At 44.9% G+C, this 15,613-nt stretch overlaps 1 protein-coding gene and 1 pseudogene across 1 annotated transcript; both read left to right on the forward strand.

Annotated features, from left to right (window-relative positions):
• Positions 1 to 2,092: 2,092 nt before the first annotated feature.
• LOC136544299 (receptor-like serine/threonine-protein kinase SD1-8) lies at positions 2,093 to 6,403 on the forward strand. The gene is made up of 8 exons (XM_066536514.1): positions 2,093 to 3,458; positions 4,037 to 4,138; positions 4,208 to 4,398; positions 4,505 to 4,588; positions 4,652 to 4,715; positions 4,807 to 5,044; positions 5,136 to 5,286; positions 5,381 to 6,403. The coding sequence occupies exons 1-8, from the start codon at positions 2,093 to 2,095 to the stop codon at positions 5,681 to 5,683; spliced, it is 2,499 nt and encodes an 832-aa protein (XP_066392611.1). The 3' UTR covers positions 5,684 to 6,403.
• A 315-nt stretch (positions 6,404 to 6,718) lies between these two features.
• Positions 6,719 to 15,543, forward strand: LOC136544300 (S-locus-specific glycoprotein S13-like; annotated as a pseudogene).
• Positions 15,544 to 15,613: the final 70 nt, after the last annotated feature.

Raw genomic sequence — 15,613 nt, forward strand, 5'->3', positions numbered from 1 at the left:
GCTAGTGTTAAATAATCTTCTGCTTCCTTGTGTGAACACACGGCAGGGGAAGGCGGTGTCGAAAATGCTTCCTGATGTGGTACTGTAGCCACAGCAGGGGAAGGCGCCGAACGGCTCACCTGCCGCGCTGTAGCCGCAGCAGGAGCAAGCGCCGAAGTCAGCCCTGCTATCACATCTAGTCACTGTTGCAGCATGACAGCTGTACTAGGACTAGATGGATAGAGTTGTATAAATAGTTTGCCACTGCAACTCAGTAAAGAGCGAGTTCAGTTTTGCCATCTCATCTGTAAAGTTCCGGCCAACGCAGGTGCTTGTGCTGGGTGTGTGCGCTCTGTTCTCCTCCCTTCTTCTACCTCTAGTCATAGTGTGTGGTCGGACAACGTTTGTCAGTGGTGAGTGGTCGCCTGTGCTGGTGATCATGTGGGCCAACGGCCAGCACTTGCTGAAATGCAGGGACAAGCCACAAGCGGCTGGTGGTGTGAACTGGTGCAGCCTGCAGGTGCAGGAGTGGTAACGGCTTAGGCATTCTGCCGAACATATGGAAGGCGTTCAGCGAGCACAAGCGAGGAGTAAGATTAGCTGAAGGTTGCTTTGACACGAAACATGAAGAGAACGTGGCGTCCATAGACCTGTCTCAGCTAGATAGTACATGGTAATGGTACCAATCACGCGCTATGTCTACGTGGTCACAGCCTAATCCAGATAGAGCAGAGGCATCAGCACGAACAAGGACTTTGGACCACTCCCGTTTCTTGCCTCAATGTCAATGTTGTTCTATAAAAATGTAAAAGCTGAAACTCACCTGCTGAGATACTTCAGTCCACCTATACAATTCTAGGGTGGTTGTTGATTACACCTCGAGGGCTATACTTTGTTAGGGAAGGAAACAGTCTTCTTTGATTTGAACTAGTATACTCTCAATTTTGCTTACATATAATTTGAACTTACCGTCTAATATCTCGATCGATGAAGAAGTCATCCCAGGGAAGGTCTCCTCAGCAGTGTTTGCGGTGGTCTTGCATGATAACTGCCCAAACGGCAAACAAATCGATATGACAATGAAAGGGGGAAAACACTCCTCTTTTGTCATTTGACTGTCACTCAGTTAAGCTCAATGGTGTCAGTTTAGGGTAGACATAACTTTTATGATCAATGACTGTTACTTCGCTTCCCTCTGTTTTAAATTATAATTTACTTCAGTCTTGACCTAAGTCAAACTTGTCTAACCAGTTCTTTTGGGAAAAAAAAATATGTCAGTGTCTACAATTTGAATAAAGATACTGTCCAAACATATTTCATGGAGAATTTAATGAACTGAATTAGATGTTATAGCACATATTTTCTATAACACAGTCAAAATTAAAGAGCTTTGAATTAGAACAAAGGTAAAGTAAATTATATTTATAACAAAGGGAATACAGAGTAAGGACTAAAATTGTTTGTTAGGATGCCTAACTTTGAACCTGATTTTTGCACTGCTCAGGTCTGCCTTATTAATTATGGCCTAGTGAGCTATTCACCCAAGCAAACAAGACCAAGATGCACTACACATACACAAGCCTGTGTCATAGCCACGCCGTCCATCCAAACAGGCAAACATAACATATATAATCAAGTTTAGGAAGCTACAACGCGCGCAGTTTACTTGTTTGACCATGTACATTCTACGGCAACCTACATTCAATGATGGTACGGTGATGGTGGGAATGAATTTAATAAATTTTGATTAAAGGCAGCAATGTGGTTTCTTCCAGACGAATGAACCGTTTCATTTTCACAATTCTACATGCAATGATGCATGCATGCATCGTACACATAACACACCAAGGTAACAATCCTATAATCCCTAAAAATATAGCGCCTTGGTAATTAACAATCCCTTCGATGTATACATCTCAACAACCAACACATTTTGACTACTAGAATGTTTTACATACAAGTCCATGAGAAACCTGGATTGTTTTGCATTTTGCGTGCAGACCAAGCATGCGGTAGGAACTTACACCATTCCATATTCATATTGTATATATGTAGGGGGCGCCTGTGCAAACCTTCTCTACCGCGTGCCTTTAGGTGTAAACCGTTAAAGCCTATGGCATTCATGAGTTCCATTTCGTTCCGCATTGCAGCTCTCCTCCTATTCCCGGCCTTGTGCACTTCGGATGACCGTCTTGTCCCAGGCAAGCCGCTGTTGCCCGGCACCACCATCATATCTGATGGTGGCGAGTTCGCATTTGGCTTCTTCGCCCCATCCAATTCCACTCCCGAGAAGCTCTACCTTGGTATATGGTACAATACCATCTCCCAGTTCACCGTGGTGTGGGTTGCAAACCGGGCAACACCGGCCATCTCCTCCATGGCTCCTTCGCTTGTTCTCACCAACAATTCTAACCTTGTTTTGTCCGATGTCGACGGCCGTATTCTGTGGACATCCAACACCACCACAACCACTGGAAGCTCCTCACCATCGCCGAGGTCTAATACTACTGGATCGGTGGCGGCAGTGCTTTTGAATTCAGGCATTCTCGCCCTACGATCGCCGAGCGGCAAGATGTTATGGCAGAGCTTTGACCACCCGACTGACACACTACTCCCTGGCATGAAGACGTGGAGGAGCCACAAGACAGATGAAGGCACCCGGCTTGTTTCTTGGAAGGACCCCAACGACCCCTCGACGGGTACCTTCTCTTTCAGTGCGGAGACAGAGCCGTTCATGCAGCTCTTCATTTGGAACGGTTCGCTCCCAGAATGGCGCAGTTCCGTGTGGACGGGGTTCACGGTCTCTAGCCAGTACCACTACTTCCAGCCGAACACCACCAGCGTTGGGGTATACGTGACTTATGTTGATACCGCCGATGAGGCGTACATGGTCTTCTCGGTTTCCGATGGTGCACCACCCATCCTGTCAGTATTGAGCTACTCTGGCAGGGTAGAAACACGTATCTGGAACAGGGATTCAGCGGAGTGGGCAATACTTACAGCGTGGCCGGACTCTGGGTACTGTAGCAGCTACGGTTACTGCGGGCCGTCTGGCTACTGCGACCACACAGATGCTACCCCAACTTGCAAGTGTCTTGACGGCTTCGAGCCTGTGGACAAGGATGAATGGAGCAACGCCAGGTTCTCACGGGGATGCCAGCGGAAGGAAGCGCTTCAATGCGGCGACGGCGATGGCTTCTTGGCGCTGCCGGCTATGAAGGTGCCCGACAAGTTTGTGCGCATTGGGAGAAAGACCCTTGAGGAGTGCGCGGCCGAGTGTCGAGGCAATTGCTCCTGTGTGGCCTACGCTTATGCCAATTTGAATGCCAGTACAGCAAACGTCGATGTGACGAGGTGCCTGGTGTGGATTGGTGATCATCAGCTTGTCGACACGCAAAAGATGGTTGTGCCTCGCTACAGTACTGCTGTTGCTGATACCCATGAGACGCTATACCTCCGTGTTGCAGGCATGTTGTCAGGTACCATTTCATTTCACAAGAAATTCTTACCCAAGCTGGGCATCCCTATAAGTGGCTCCCCACTTGTGGCATGCCCGTTTTATAGTTTCCCCATCATTTTATCACTTATACCTGTACCATCTAGCATGCAAAATATGCAGATAACAAAACACCATTAGCTGTGTCTGTAGTCCTCTGGAACTTGACCTTTCATCTATCTGGTATGAAAAATAGGCACCGAGATCAGGACAACATGTTGTAGGATCAGGATGGTTGCAACTAATTTCAGAATCTGCTCACATCCTAGAGTCATAAGCCGATCATAATGTATGGCTACATGCTTGTTAGAGCCGATATATATGTATCAGGAATAGATTCTGAACTGAGATTTATAGTTTTTTTCGTTCATTCCCAGTGATCTTAATTTCTTGTACATCTAGTTAAGATGCCATCATAATTCCTATCAACTCAATGATAAAGGTATTATACTATTGTGTATTGTATGATCTTAGCACTTGTTCAGCTGTTTGAAGACTGAACTATGTAAGCGTATGATATTAACTTAGCACTATATGAATAAATTTTGCACTGCTTTGCAGGTAAAAGGACAAAAACAAACACAATAAAAATTATACTACCAACTTTAGCAGGAGTTATTGTTCTCACTTCCATTTTGCTTATATGGGTCTGCAAGTTCAGAGGTATGTTTTCCATTCTATATACTGATCTCAGTTACTTAAGAACAAATACTAAACAACTTTTGGAAGCAGGAAGGGAAAGAAATTTGGAAAATCACAAGACACTAATCCATGGAGGTTTTACTTCAGATGAACTTGGAGAAGAAAAAACTACCAATGATTTTGAACTTCCATTTCTGAAATTCCAAGATATTCTAGTCGCAACAAACAACTTCTCCAATACGTTTATGATTGGACAAGGAGGTTTCGGCAAAGTTTATAAGGTACTTTACGATGGAAGTTCCTACCTTTGCTTTTCTGTGGCTGATTATCTAATTAATTAATCTGCACTACATATCCTAATCTTGCTTTTCTATGATAACTACAAAGGGGACATTAGAAGGTGGTCAAGAGGTTGCTATCAAAAGACTTAGTAGGGACTCGAATCAAGGAATTCAGGAGTTCAGAAATGAAGTTGTTCTAATTGCCAAGCTACAGCATAGAAACTTGGTTAGGCTTCTTGGTTGCTGCATTGAGGGAGATGAAAATATGTTGATTTATGAGTACCTGCCTAATAAAAGCTTGGATGCTATCATTTTCAGTATGTTCTACTAAAATTTACCACGAGTTCAATAGGTGGTTGAGTTATGATATAATTACATTTTTCATAATTCTATAATTGTTCATTGTAGATTGTGCAAGAAATGCATCATTAGATTGGCTAACAAGGTTCAAGATAATCAAAGGAGTTGCAAGGAGACTTTTATACATCCACCATGATTCAAGATTGACAATAATTCATAGGGACCTCAAAGCTAGTAATGTGTTACTAGATGCAGAGATGAGACCCAAGATAGCCGACTTTGGCATGGCAAGGATCTTCGGTGATAATCAAGAAAATGCTAATACCAAGCGAGTTGTTGGGACATAGTGAGTGGTACTTTAATCCCAATACTTAAATTAACCTATGATTAAAGCCAATTCATCCTCATAACTTTCGCAAATGAAATGGTCTTAACAGTGGCTATATGGCTCCTGAGTATGCAATGGGAGGCATTTTCTCTGTGAAGTCCGATGTCTATAGCTTCGGTGTTCTACTTTTGGAGATTGTGAGCGGTATAAAGATAAGCTCTGTTGACCGCATCCCAGATTACCCCAACCTTATAGTATATGTAAGCAAATATGATTACCTTTTAATCTCCTCGTACTAAAAGGTTTTAAATGTACAGTGTTACGCAAACTAAAAGAATGGTGTGATTGTTTCAGGCATGGAACCTTTGGAATGAAGGAAAAGCAAAAGATCTGGTAGACAAACGTATTGTGGACAACTGCTTACCAGATGAAGCTTCACTTTGCATCCACATGGGGCTTTTGTGTGTGCAGGAAAATCCGGATGATAGGCCATTGACATCTTCTGTTGTGTTCAACTTGGAGAATGGGTGCACAGCACTACCAACGCCAAATCACCCAGCATATTTTTCATGGAGAAATAGTGATATGGAGAAAGTGAGAGAAGGCATTATGAACTCTAAGAACACTATGACTCTTACAGTGATAGAGGGGAGATAGAGTGACTTCACATTTTTAGTCACAAAGTATTTGCCTGGGTTAATTGTAAACAGATATTGCTTGCTTTAGCAGTAATCTGGAAGTTAAACAGTGTACTGCTGCCTTTTCTCTACTAGTATGGCGCACATGTTTTCTTTGGGAAACCAAATGCAGCCTGAATGGAATAATCTAAACGGACATGTCAAGCTCAACATCCAACTGAGGTCTGAGATGATACAGAAAGCATATAGATATAGGGTTTTTGAAACAGAACCTTCTCCAACTCCAAGTATGGGAGCAGGGGATGCGATTGTTGCTTGCGCTCCTGCTGGCCTCCTGCTAGTGAGCTCTGAGCTCTGACACAGTCACCATCAATTGTCTGCAGCAGCAATGGCGCAACCCACTATCGCCTGCCGGCATTCGCGAATACGCCTAGCTCCGGACCTCATTTAATTTTGCACCACCTCAGCCTGGCTAGCCAGTAACCACCCATCCAATTAGAACATTTTAGTAGGCATGTAAATATAATGTATAGTGCACAAGTGTAGGAAGTTAAAAACGCAAAATACTTGTTAAAAATAACAAAAGTTTGACCAGGCACTTGAGACTGGTCTAATGCATTCCTGCCAACCTTCATATTCGCATTTTAAATGGATGAACTGTGCCCGGTGCCCCTAATTAATTAGCACCAAGGTAACAATCCTATTCTTTTAAAGAAAACATAACGCCTAGCTAGGCAATTATTAACAACCCCATCGATGTGTACATCACAACTACCAACTTGTACATGTTTTAACTTAGACTGAATGTTTTGAACACATTGTAGTCTATAAGAAACCTGGTCCTTTTTACATTGTTCCGTGCACATCAAGCGTGTAGGACCTTATATATATACCCCTACTGTATATACTCACAAGTAATAATCAGCTAACTAGTAACAAGTAGCCGGCTAGCCGCTTGCGTGCATACCTTCTCTGCCGTTTTTTAAGCATAATCATACACTGGTAAACTCACTCGGAGAGTCAGAGAGACAGTGTGACACACAGCAGAGGTTCGATGGCATTCATGAGTTCCATTTCGATCTGCACTGCGGCTCTCCTCCTCTTGCCGGTCTTGCGCACTTCGGATGACCGTCTTGTCCCTGGCAAGCCGCTGTTGCCCGGCAGCACTGTCATAACATCTCCCAGGGTCCTCCTCAGCTCATTCGCCTGTTCTAACCAACAATTATCTAACCTTGTCTTGTCCGATGTCAACGGCCGTGTTCTCTGGACAACCAACACCACAACTGCTGGAAGCTCGTCGCCAGCGCCAGGATCGGTGGTAGTGCTTATGAACATAGGCAATCTCATCCTACGGTCACCCAGCAGCATGATGTTATGGCAAAGCTCTGACCACCCAACTGACACGCTACTCCCTGGCATGAAGATGTGGAGGAGCCACAAGATGGATGAAGGCACCCGGCTTGTATCTTGGAAGAACCCCGAGGACCCCTCGCTGGGTACCTTCTCTTACAGTATGGAGACAGAGGCTCTGATTCACTGATTGGCTGCTCGTAAAGCTGCTTATGTTGAACAATAAGGCATTTTCATATTTATTTTAATCCATAAAAATAACGCAATAAAAAGGAGAGTGAAGTCATGAATAACAAGACAGAAACACTTCATGACAAATGTTAATATGATGATAAGACAAATTATAGAGCCGAAATATATGTGAAACATTGTTTTACATAGCTGACACATCACAGACATGATCACAAATATAAAAGATGTGTTCTCAAATATCAAGATCATGATAATCACAAAATTAAAAGGAACCAGGAAACCAGTACTAGCATAATCATCCAAATCAATCAAACAGAGCATGTTGAACATGAAAGCAGTATTGCCTAGGAACATCATGATATTGATAATGAAACTCAGAAGAGGGTGAAGGAGATTATACCCTGCGGCGGAGCCGCTCGCACCAGGAAAAGCCATGGTGGTGCTTTGCTGTTGTAGTCGTCCCGCTCGATGCAGTGCAGAAAAGGACGCCGTGAAGAAGCACCGCTACAGGTTCACCAGCGAGTAGTCGTGCCACCACCGACACTCCCCAAAAACGTAATCGCCCGTCTTTACCCGAGCAGGTGAAGCCCACGACGGAGACACGTTCCGGAGGCCTACTCTTCCATCTCTGGTGCTCGCCGGAGGTGGAACGGGAAGAACTTGCGCTGCTGGAAAGTGGTGTACTCCGCCAAGAGAAACTAACCGAGAGGGGAGGATTTGATTTATAGGCAGAGGCCAGAAGACGAGAAGCCGACGGCATCGAGGGGTCACACCTCCCTTCTGCGGTGGAAGAGACGGAGACGGAGAACCAGGAGTCACGGGAGTTACCAGAAACTCCTCCAATCAATTCCAATCAATTCGTCAGTTTCAAAAATAAAGGCCTCGCCCGCCCGTCCGCTCGCTCGCCGCCGCCCGCCTGCCTGCCTCGCCTCGCCTCGCCACGCCACGCCACGCCCACGCCCACGCCCACGCCCACGCCCACGCGCACGGGCTCGGGCCGGGCCGGGCGGCGGCGGCGGCGGCGCGCGCGCGCGCGCGTGTGGCATCCAGGTGACCCACTTTTACTTCTCAAATAGATCGATCAATGATCAAGTATTTAAGTAGAGTCGTCTCTCGATTAAATTCCCATATGGTACAAAACCATTAATGTACATGTACGAACCATAGAGTTTAATAGAGATATTAAATAAATGGGCCAAGCCCATAATATCTAACAATCCCCACCAAACTCTAGGGTACGCAGTTTGAAATTCTCAGAACCACATTCCTTTTATATACCAGTGTTTCGATGGAGACTGTTAAGTTGAACATCCATCTAGAAAGCTAGCTACACTCATCCACAACTGAACAATGGACAGAACCTTGAATTGACAGTTTTGTGCGAGATGAGTTTCACATAGCCTCTTAACTGATACTAGGCTGCCAAGTGCCTTCCCTCTGTTTGAAGCATATAAGTCACACTTCGAGGCCTTTTCATGAGCATCTAGAGATTACCCACATCTCATAGATTGTGACTAGCAATCGAGCTCATATAGGTGTGTTCCTTATAGGATGTTCTGTAGGACAACATCCCCGCTATACCAAGCCGCTCGGATCACATTAAGAACTTAATCATCCTGCCTAACAGTATTAGAGAGACGGTGCATCTCCAACGAACTGAGCTATAATCTAAGGGGTCTCTCCCTCAGTCAATCAACAGCTTGTTTCGCCATCCTAATTCACGGGATCTCCGATCACATAGGATAGGTTACCACTGTTGATGGCTCTATGTGGGTCTCAAACCCAGTTCCCTCGACGCACCTTCTATCACATTGCGTGACAGACCCTTAGTGAATTGATCTGCCAGATTATTTGATGTATGGACATAGTCCAATGCAATTACTCCGGAGTTTCTCAGTTTTCTGACAGTCTTCAAACGTCTCTTCACATGCTTTGTGGACTTCATGTTATCCTTAGAACTGTTTACCTTAGTGATCACAGTTTGATTATCACAGTTCATGGAAATTGCTGGGATTGGTTTCTCAACAATCGGCAAATCCATCAGGAGATCACGGAGCCACTCTGCCTCAGCACTAGCGGTATCCAATGCGGTCAGTTCTGCTTCCATTGTAGACTTCGTTAAGATAGTCTGCTTGCAAGACTTCCAAGAAACAGCACCACCTCCAAGTAGAAACACGTATCCACTCGTGGCATACAGCTGATCCGCATCAGAAATCCAATTAGCATCACAATAACCCTCTAGTACCCTCGGATACCCGGAAAAGTGAATGCTGTAACTCATTGTCCCTTTCAAATAGCGCAGCACTCTCTCAAGAGCATTCCAGTGAGTATCTCCCGGATTTGACACAAACCGGCTCAGTTTGCTTACAGCGAACGAGATATCAGGCCTGGTTGCGCTAGCTAGGTACATAAGAGAACCAATTATCTGTGAATATCTCAATTGGTCTCTTGCAATTCTGTGATTCTTCCTCAAATGAATACTTGGATCGTACGGAGTAGGAGCAGGCGTACACTCATTGTACCCAAATCGGTTCAAGACCTTTTCCACATAGTGAGACTGCATAAGAGTTACCCCACCATTTCCTTCCTCCCTTGAAAGCTTAATGTTGAGAATAACATCAGCCTCTCCCAAGTCTTTCATCTCAAAGTTACTCGACAAAAAATCTTTTACTTCTTTAATCACATTTAGATTGTTGCCAAATATTAATATATCATCCACATATAAGCATAGTATCACACCATCACCACCACCAAACCGATAATATACACATTTATCAGCTTCATTCACAACAAAGCCGGCTGATGTTAAAGTTTTATCAAACTTCTCATGCCACTGCTTGGGGGCTTGCTTTAGGCCGTACAGGGACTTCAATAACTTACAGACTTTACCCTCTTGACCATTTGCAATAAACCCATCAGGCTGATCCATGTAGATCTCTTCCTCAAGCTCTCCATTTAGGAAGGCTGTCTTAACATCCATCTGATGAATGAAAAGACCATGTGAGGCAGCCAGGGATAGCAACACACGAATGGTCGTCAATCGAGCAACAGGTGAGTAAGTATCAAAGTAATCTTCACCTTCCTTCTGTGTATAACCCTTAGCAACAAGCCTAGCTTTGTACTTCTCAATTGTACCATCAGGCCTCAGCTTCTTTTTAAACACCCATTTGCAGCCCACAGGTTTGCAACCAAATGGACGGTCAACCACTTCCCACGTCCCATTGGACATAATGGAGTCCATCTCACTTTGCACTGCCTCCTTCCACATGTCAGAATCAGGAGAGGAGTATGCCTCAGAAACTGTTGTGGGAGTGTCATCCACGAGATATATAATAAAGTCTTCTCCAAAGGATTTTGCAACTCTTTGCCTCTTACTCCTTCGAGTGACAGTATTATCATCCTCCTCAGGATTTTGCTCAAGCTCATGGGTGTTATCATCAGCGTGTATATTCGATTCATGAAATTCAGGATCAGGATCATGACTAGACATGCTAGATGCACCAATTTTCATTGGAAATTCATTCTCAAAGAACGTGGCATCTCTAGACTCCATGACCGTTCCAACAGCCATATCAGGAGCACTAGAATTTATTATTAAAAACCGATAGCCCACACTATGAATGGCATAGCCTAGAAAAACACAATCTACAGTTTTTGGTCCAAGCTTTCGCTTTTTGTTTATTGGCACGTTCACTTTGGCCAAACAACCCCAAACGCGAAGATAAGAAATATTTAACCTCTTTTTCTCCCATTCCTCAAATGGAGTGATTTCTTTGTTCTTTGTGGGCACTCTATTTAGGACATGATTCGCAGTTAAAATTGCCTCACCCCACCATTCCTTAGATAAACCAGCTGTCTCCAACATGGCATTCACCAAGTCAGTTAGAGTGCGGTTCTTTCTCTCAGCTATCCCATTGGATTGTGGTGAGTATGGAGGTGTCCTCTCATGAATTATACCGTGCACCGCGCAAAACTCAGAAAATTCATTAGAGAAATATTCTCCCCCGCGATCGGACCGCAACCGTTTGATATGCTTTTCAAGTTGATTCTCAGCCTCAGCTTTAAAGGTTTTAAAATAATGTAATGCCTCATCTTTTGTTTTAATTAGGTACACATAGCAATATCGAGTGCAATCATCTATGAACGTTATGAAGTATCTCTTACCACCTTTTGTCAAAATTCCGTTCATTTCACAAATATCGGAATGGATGAGTTCAAGTGGTGCCAACTCTCTCGCCACAACTGCCTTGTGAGGCTTGCGAGGTTGTTTTGCCTCAACGCATGTATGACATTTGGAGCTTTTGGCAACGTCAAATTTAGGAATTAAATTCAAACCAGCTAAGCGGGACATGCAACCAAAGTTAACATGACATAATCGAGAATGCCAAACATTCATCTCAACATTAACGTTATTAACGACATTATTCACTGCAAGAGGTAAAGTATCAACCAAAGACAAGCGGAACAAGCCTCCGCTCTCATAGCCTTTTCCAACAAAGGTTCCATACTTTGACATAACACATTTATTCGACTCAAACACAAGTTTAAAACCGTCTCGACATAGCAGAGAGCCACTAATAAGATTTTTCCTTATTGAGGGGACATGATGCACGTTCTTGAGTTGCACGGTCTTCCCCGAAGTAAGCTTCAGATCCACCGTACCAACACCATGAACACCAGCACGCGCGCCATTCCCCATCAGCAAGGCTCCACTCCTCCCGACCTGGTAAAAAGAAAACAAGGACTTATCAGCACACACATGTATATTTGCACCTGTATCAACCCACCAATCAGGTGAGGAACAAACTGTAAATGCAGATAAATTACCATACCCAGCAGCGTCTGCATCAGTCTCAATGGTGTTGACTGTCTTCGCCTTTGGTGGGGGCTTCCACTTAGCCTTAGGACACTCTCTAGAAAAGTGCCCAGTGTTCCCACAAGTGAAGCAGTTCATCTTTGCCTTGTCTAATCCCATCTTCTTAATATTACCTTTCTTGAAGAAGGTAGTGGATTTCTGCTTAAGCTCCTGCTGGGGCTTCTTCTTTTGTGGCTTAGGATGAAACTTTTGCACCACATGTGCACTAGTAGTCGCCTCACCATTCCCGCCCTTGCTCTTTCCCTTAACATCCTTTGCTCTTGCCTTGTCCTCAACATCAAGAGTGCCAACAAGTTCAGCAATGCTAAACTGCTGCCTCTTGTGTTTCAAGGTAGTAGCAAAATCAGTCCAGGAAGGTGGCAGCTTAGCAATAATGCAACCTGCCACGAACCTGTCAGGGAGAGGACAGCCGTACAGCTCCAATTCCTTCACCAGTCCCTGTATCTCATGAGCCTGTTCGACTACAGGACGGTTATCCACCATCTTGTAGTCATGGAACTGCTCCATGATGTACAGCTCAGAACCGGCGTCGGAAAGACCGTACCGGGCCTCAAGGGCTTCCCACACAGCTCTGCCAGTCGGAAGTGGTATGTAGGCATCAACCAGAGAATCATTGATGATGCTCAACAGTGCAGCCTTGCACATGGTCTCAGCATGTCCCCAAGCCTGCTCATCCTCATCGGATCTCACAGTAGCAGGCTGCTCATTGAGCACATGACCACAGCGCATGGCCGACAACCACAGAAGGGCTTTCTCACGCCACCTCTTGTAGTGAGTGCCCTCAAACGGCGTAGGCTTTAGCATGCCCGCAAAGCCAACAGATGAAAATGGCCTGAAATTACGTTTTTGGATTGTTGAACAATAAGGCATTTTCATATTTATTTTAATCCATAAAAATAACGCAATAAAAAGGAGAGTGAAGTCATGAATAACAAGACAGAAACACTTCATGACAAATGTTAATATGATGATAAGACAAATTATAGAGCCGAAATATATGTGAAACATTGTTTTACATAGCTGACACATCACAGACATGATCACAAATATAAAAGATGTGTTCTCAAATATCAAGATCATGATAATCACAAAATTAAAAGGAACCAGGAAACCAGTACTAGCATAATCATCCAAATCAATCAAACAGAGCATGTTGAACATGAAAGCAGTATTGCCTAGGAACATCATGATATTGATAATGAAACTCAGAAGAGGGTGAAGGAGATTATACCCTGCGGCGGAGCCGCTCGCACCAGGAAAAGCCATGGTGGTGCTTTGCTGTTGTAGTCGTCCCGCTCGATGCAGTGCAGAAAAGGACGCCGTGAAGAAGCACCGCTACAGGTTCACCAGCGAGTAGTCGTGCCACCACCGACACTCCCCAAAAACGTAATCGCCCGTCTTTACCCGAGCAGGTGAAGCCCACGACGGAGACACGTTCCGGAGGCCTACTCTTCCATCTCTGGTGCTCGCCGGAGGTGGAACGGGAAGAACTTGCGCTGCTGGAAAGTGGTGTACTCCGCCAAGAGAAACTAACCGAGAGGGGAGGATTTGATTTATAGGCAGAGGCCAGAAGACGAGAAGCCGACGGCATCGAGGGGTCACACCTCCCTTCTGCGGTGGAAGAGACGGAGACGGAGAACCAGGAGTCACGGGAGTTACCAGAAACTCCTCCAATCAATTCCAATCAATTCGTCAGTTTCAAAAATAAAGGCCTCGCCCGCCCGTCCGCTCGCTCGCCGCCGCCCGCCTGCCTCGCCACGCCACGCCACGCCACGCCCACGCCCACGGGCTCGGGCCGGGCCGGGCGGCGGCGGCGGCGGCGCGCGCGCGCGCGCGCGTGTGGCATCCAGGTGACCCACTTTTACTTCTCAAATAGATCGATCAATGATCAAGTATTTAAGTAGAGTCGTCTCTCGATTAAATTCCCATATGGTACAAAACCATTAATGTACATGTACGGACCATAGAGTTTAATAGAGATATTAAATAAATGGGCCAAGCCCATAATATCTAACAGCTTATGCTGATTTGTACGGCTAATTTGTTGGGAGAGAAAAATACTATACCATGGCTTATAAACCGCCTTATAATAGCAGCCGAACACTCCTAAAACCGTTCATGCAGGTCTTCATCTGGAACAGTTCACTTCCAGAATGGTGCAGTCCCGTGTGGACGGGGTTCACGGTCTCGAGCCAGTAGGGATGAAAATGGTACGGATATTTTCCGACCGTATTCGAAACCAAATCCATTTAGAGGGGTTGAGATCTGACCGTATCCGAGTCCGGATATCCAACATCCGATACCGTATCCGTATCCGAATACTCAAATCGCATATTTATGATGTCGATATCCAATCATATCCTATCCAACATAATTGACACTATCCGTATTCGAATCCGAATCCGGACAGAAATATGAAAATAAATATAATATCGGTGATATCCGTCCATATCCGATCCGTTTTCACCCCTGCGAGCTAGTACTACTACTTCCAGCCAAACACCACCAGCGTTGGGGTATACGTGACTTATGCTGATACCGCCGATGAGGCGTACATGGTCTTCTCGGTTTCCGTGGTGCACCACCCGTCCTATCAGTAATGAGTTACTCTGGGAGGGTAGAAACACGTAAGGAACAAAGATTCATTGGAGTGGGCAACGCTTGTAGCGTCGCCGGACTACGAGCAGTGTAGCAGGTACGGTTACTGTGGCCCTTCTGGCTACTGCGACCGCGGAGATGCTACCCCAGCTTGCAAGTGCCTTGAAGGGTTTGAGCCTGTGGACAAGGAAGGATGGAGCAACGGAAGATTTTCACGAGGATGCCAGCGAAAGGAAACCTTTCGATGTGGTGATGGTTTCTTAGCACTGCCGTCTATGAAGGTTCCCGACAAGTTTGTGCGCATTGGGAAGAAGACCCTCCAGGAGTGCACGGCTGAGTGCAGTGGCAACTGCTCTTGTGTAGCCTATGCTTATGCCAATTTGAATGCCAGCAGAACAAACGGTAATGCGACGAGGTGCCTAGTGTGGATTGGTGATCATCAGCTTGTCGACATGCAGAAGATGGGTGTGCTTCCCTATAGTACTGCTGGTGCCGATAGTCAAGAGACGCTATATCTCCGAGTTGCAGGCATGTCAGGTATCCTAGAATCATAAGCTGATAATAATGTATGGCTACATGCTTGTTAGAGCAAAATATATATGTACCAGGAATAGATACTGAACTGAGATTTATATTTTTTTTTTCTTTCCCAGCGATCTTCATTTCTTATACATCTAGTAAAGATGTCATCTTAATTCCTATTAGTCATCGCTTTAATGGTAAAGGTACTATACTATTGTGTATTGTATGATCTTAGCACTTGTTCAGCTGTTGAAGACTGAACTATGTAGTTGTACAATTTTAACTTAATGCTATATGAATAAATTTTGCACTGCTTTGTAGGTACAACAACAACAACATAGTCTTTCAGTCCCAAGCAACTTGGGTAGGCTAGAGTTGAAACCCACCAAGAGTCCCAAGTCACGATTCAGG

The sequence above is a fragment of the Miscanthus floridulus genome, chromosome 3 (assembly GCF_019320115.1).
Source record: "Miscanthus floridulus cultivar M001 chromosome 3, ASM1932011v1, whole genome shotgun sequence".
Lineage (NCBI taxonomy): Eukaryota > Viridiplantae > Streptophyta > Magnoliopsida > Poales > Poaceae > Miscanthus > Miscanthus floridulus.

Excerpts from the sequence above, each read along its gene's own strand:
- LOC136544299 (XM_066536514.1), top strand. The coding sequence starts at position 2,093 with ATGGCATTCATGAGTTCCATTTCGTTCCGCATTGCAGCTCTCCTCCTA. Across the intron at positions 4,139-4,207 it reads ATGGGTCTGCAAGTTCAGAG|GAAGGGAAAGAAATTTGGAA; the intron begins GTATGTTTTCCA and ends TTTTGGAAGCAG. Across the intron at positions 4,399-4,504 it reads GTTTCGGCAAAGTTTATAAG|GGGACATTAGAAGGTGGTCA; the intron begins GTACTTTACGAT and ends ATAACTACAAAG.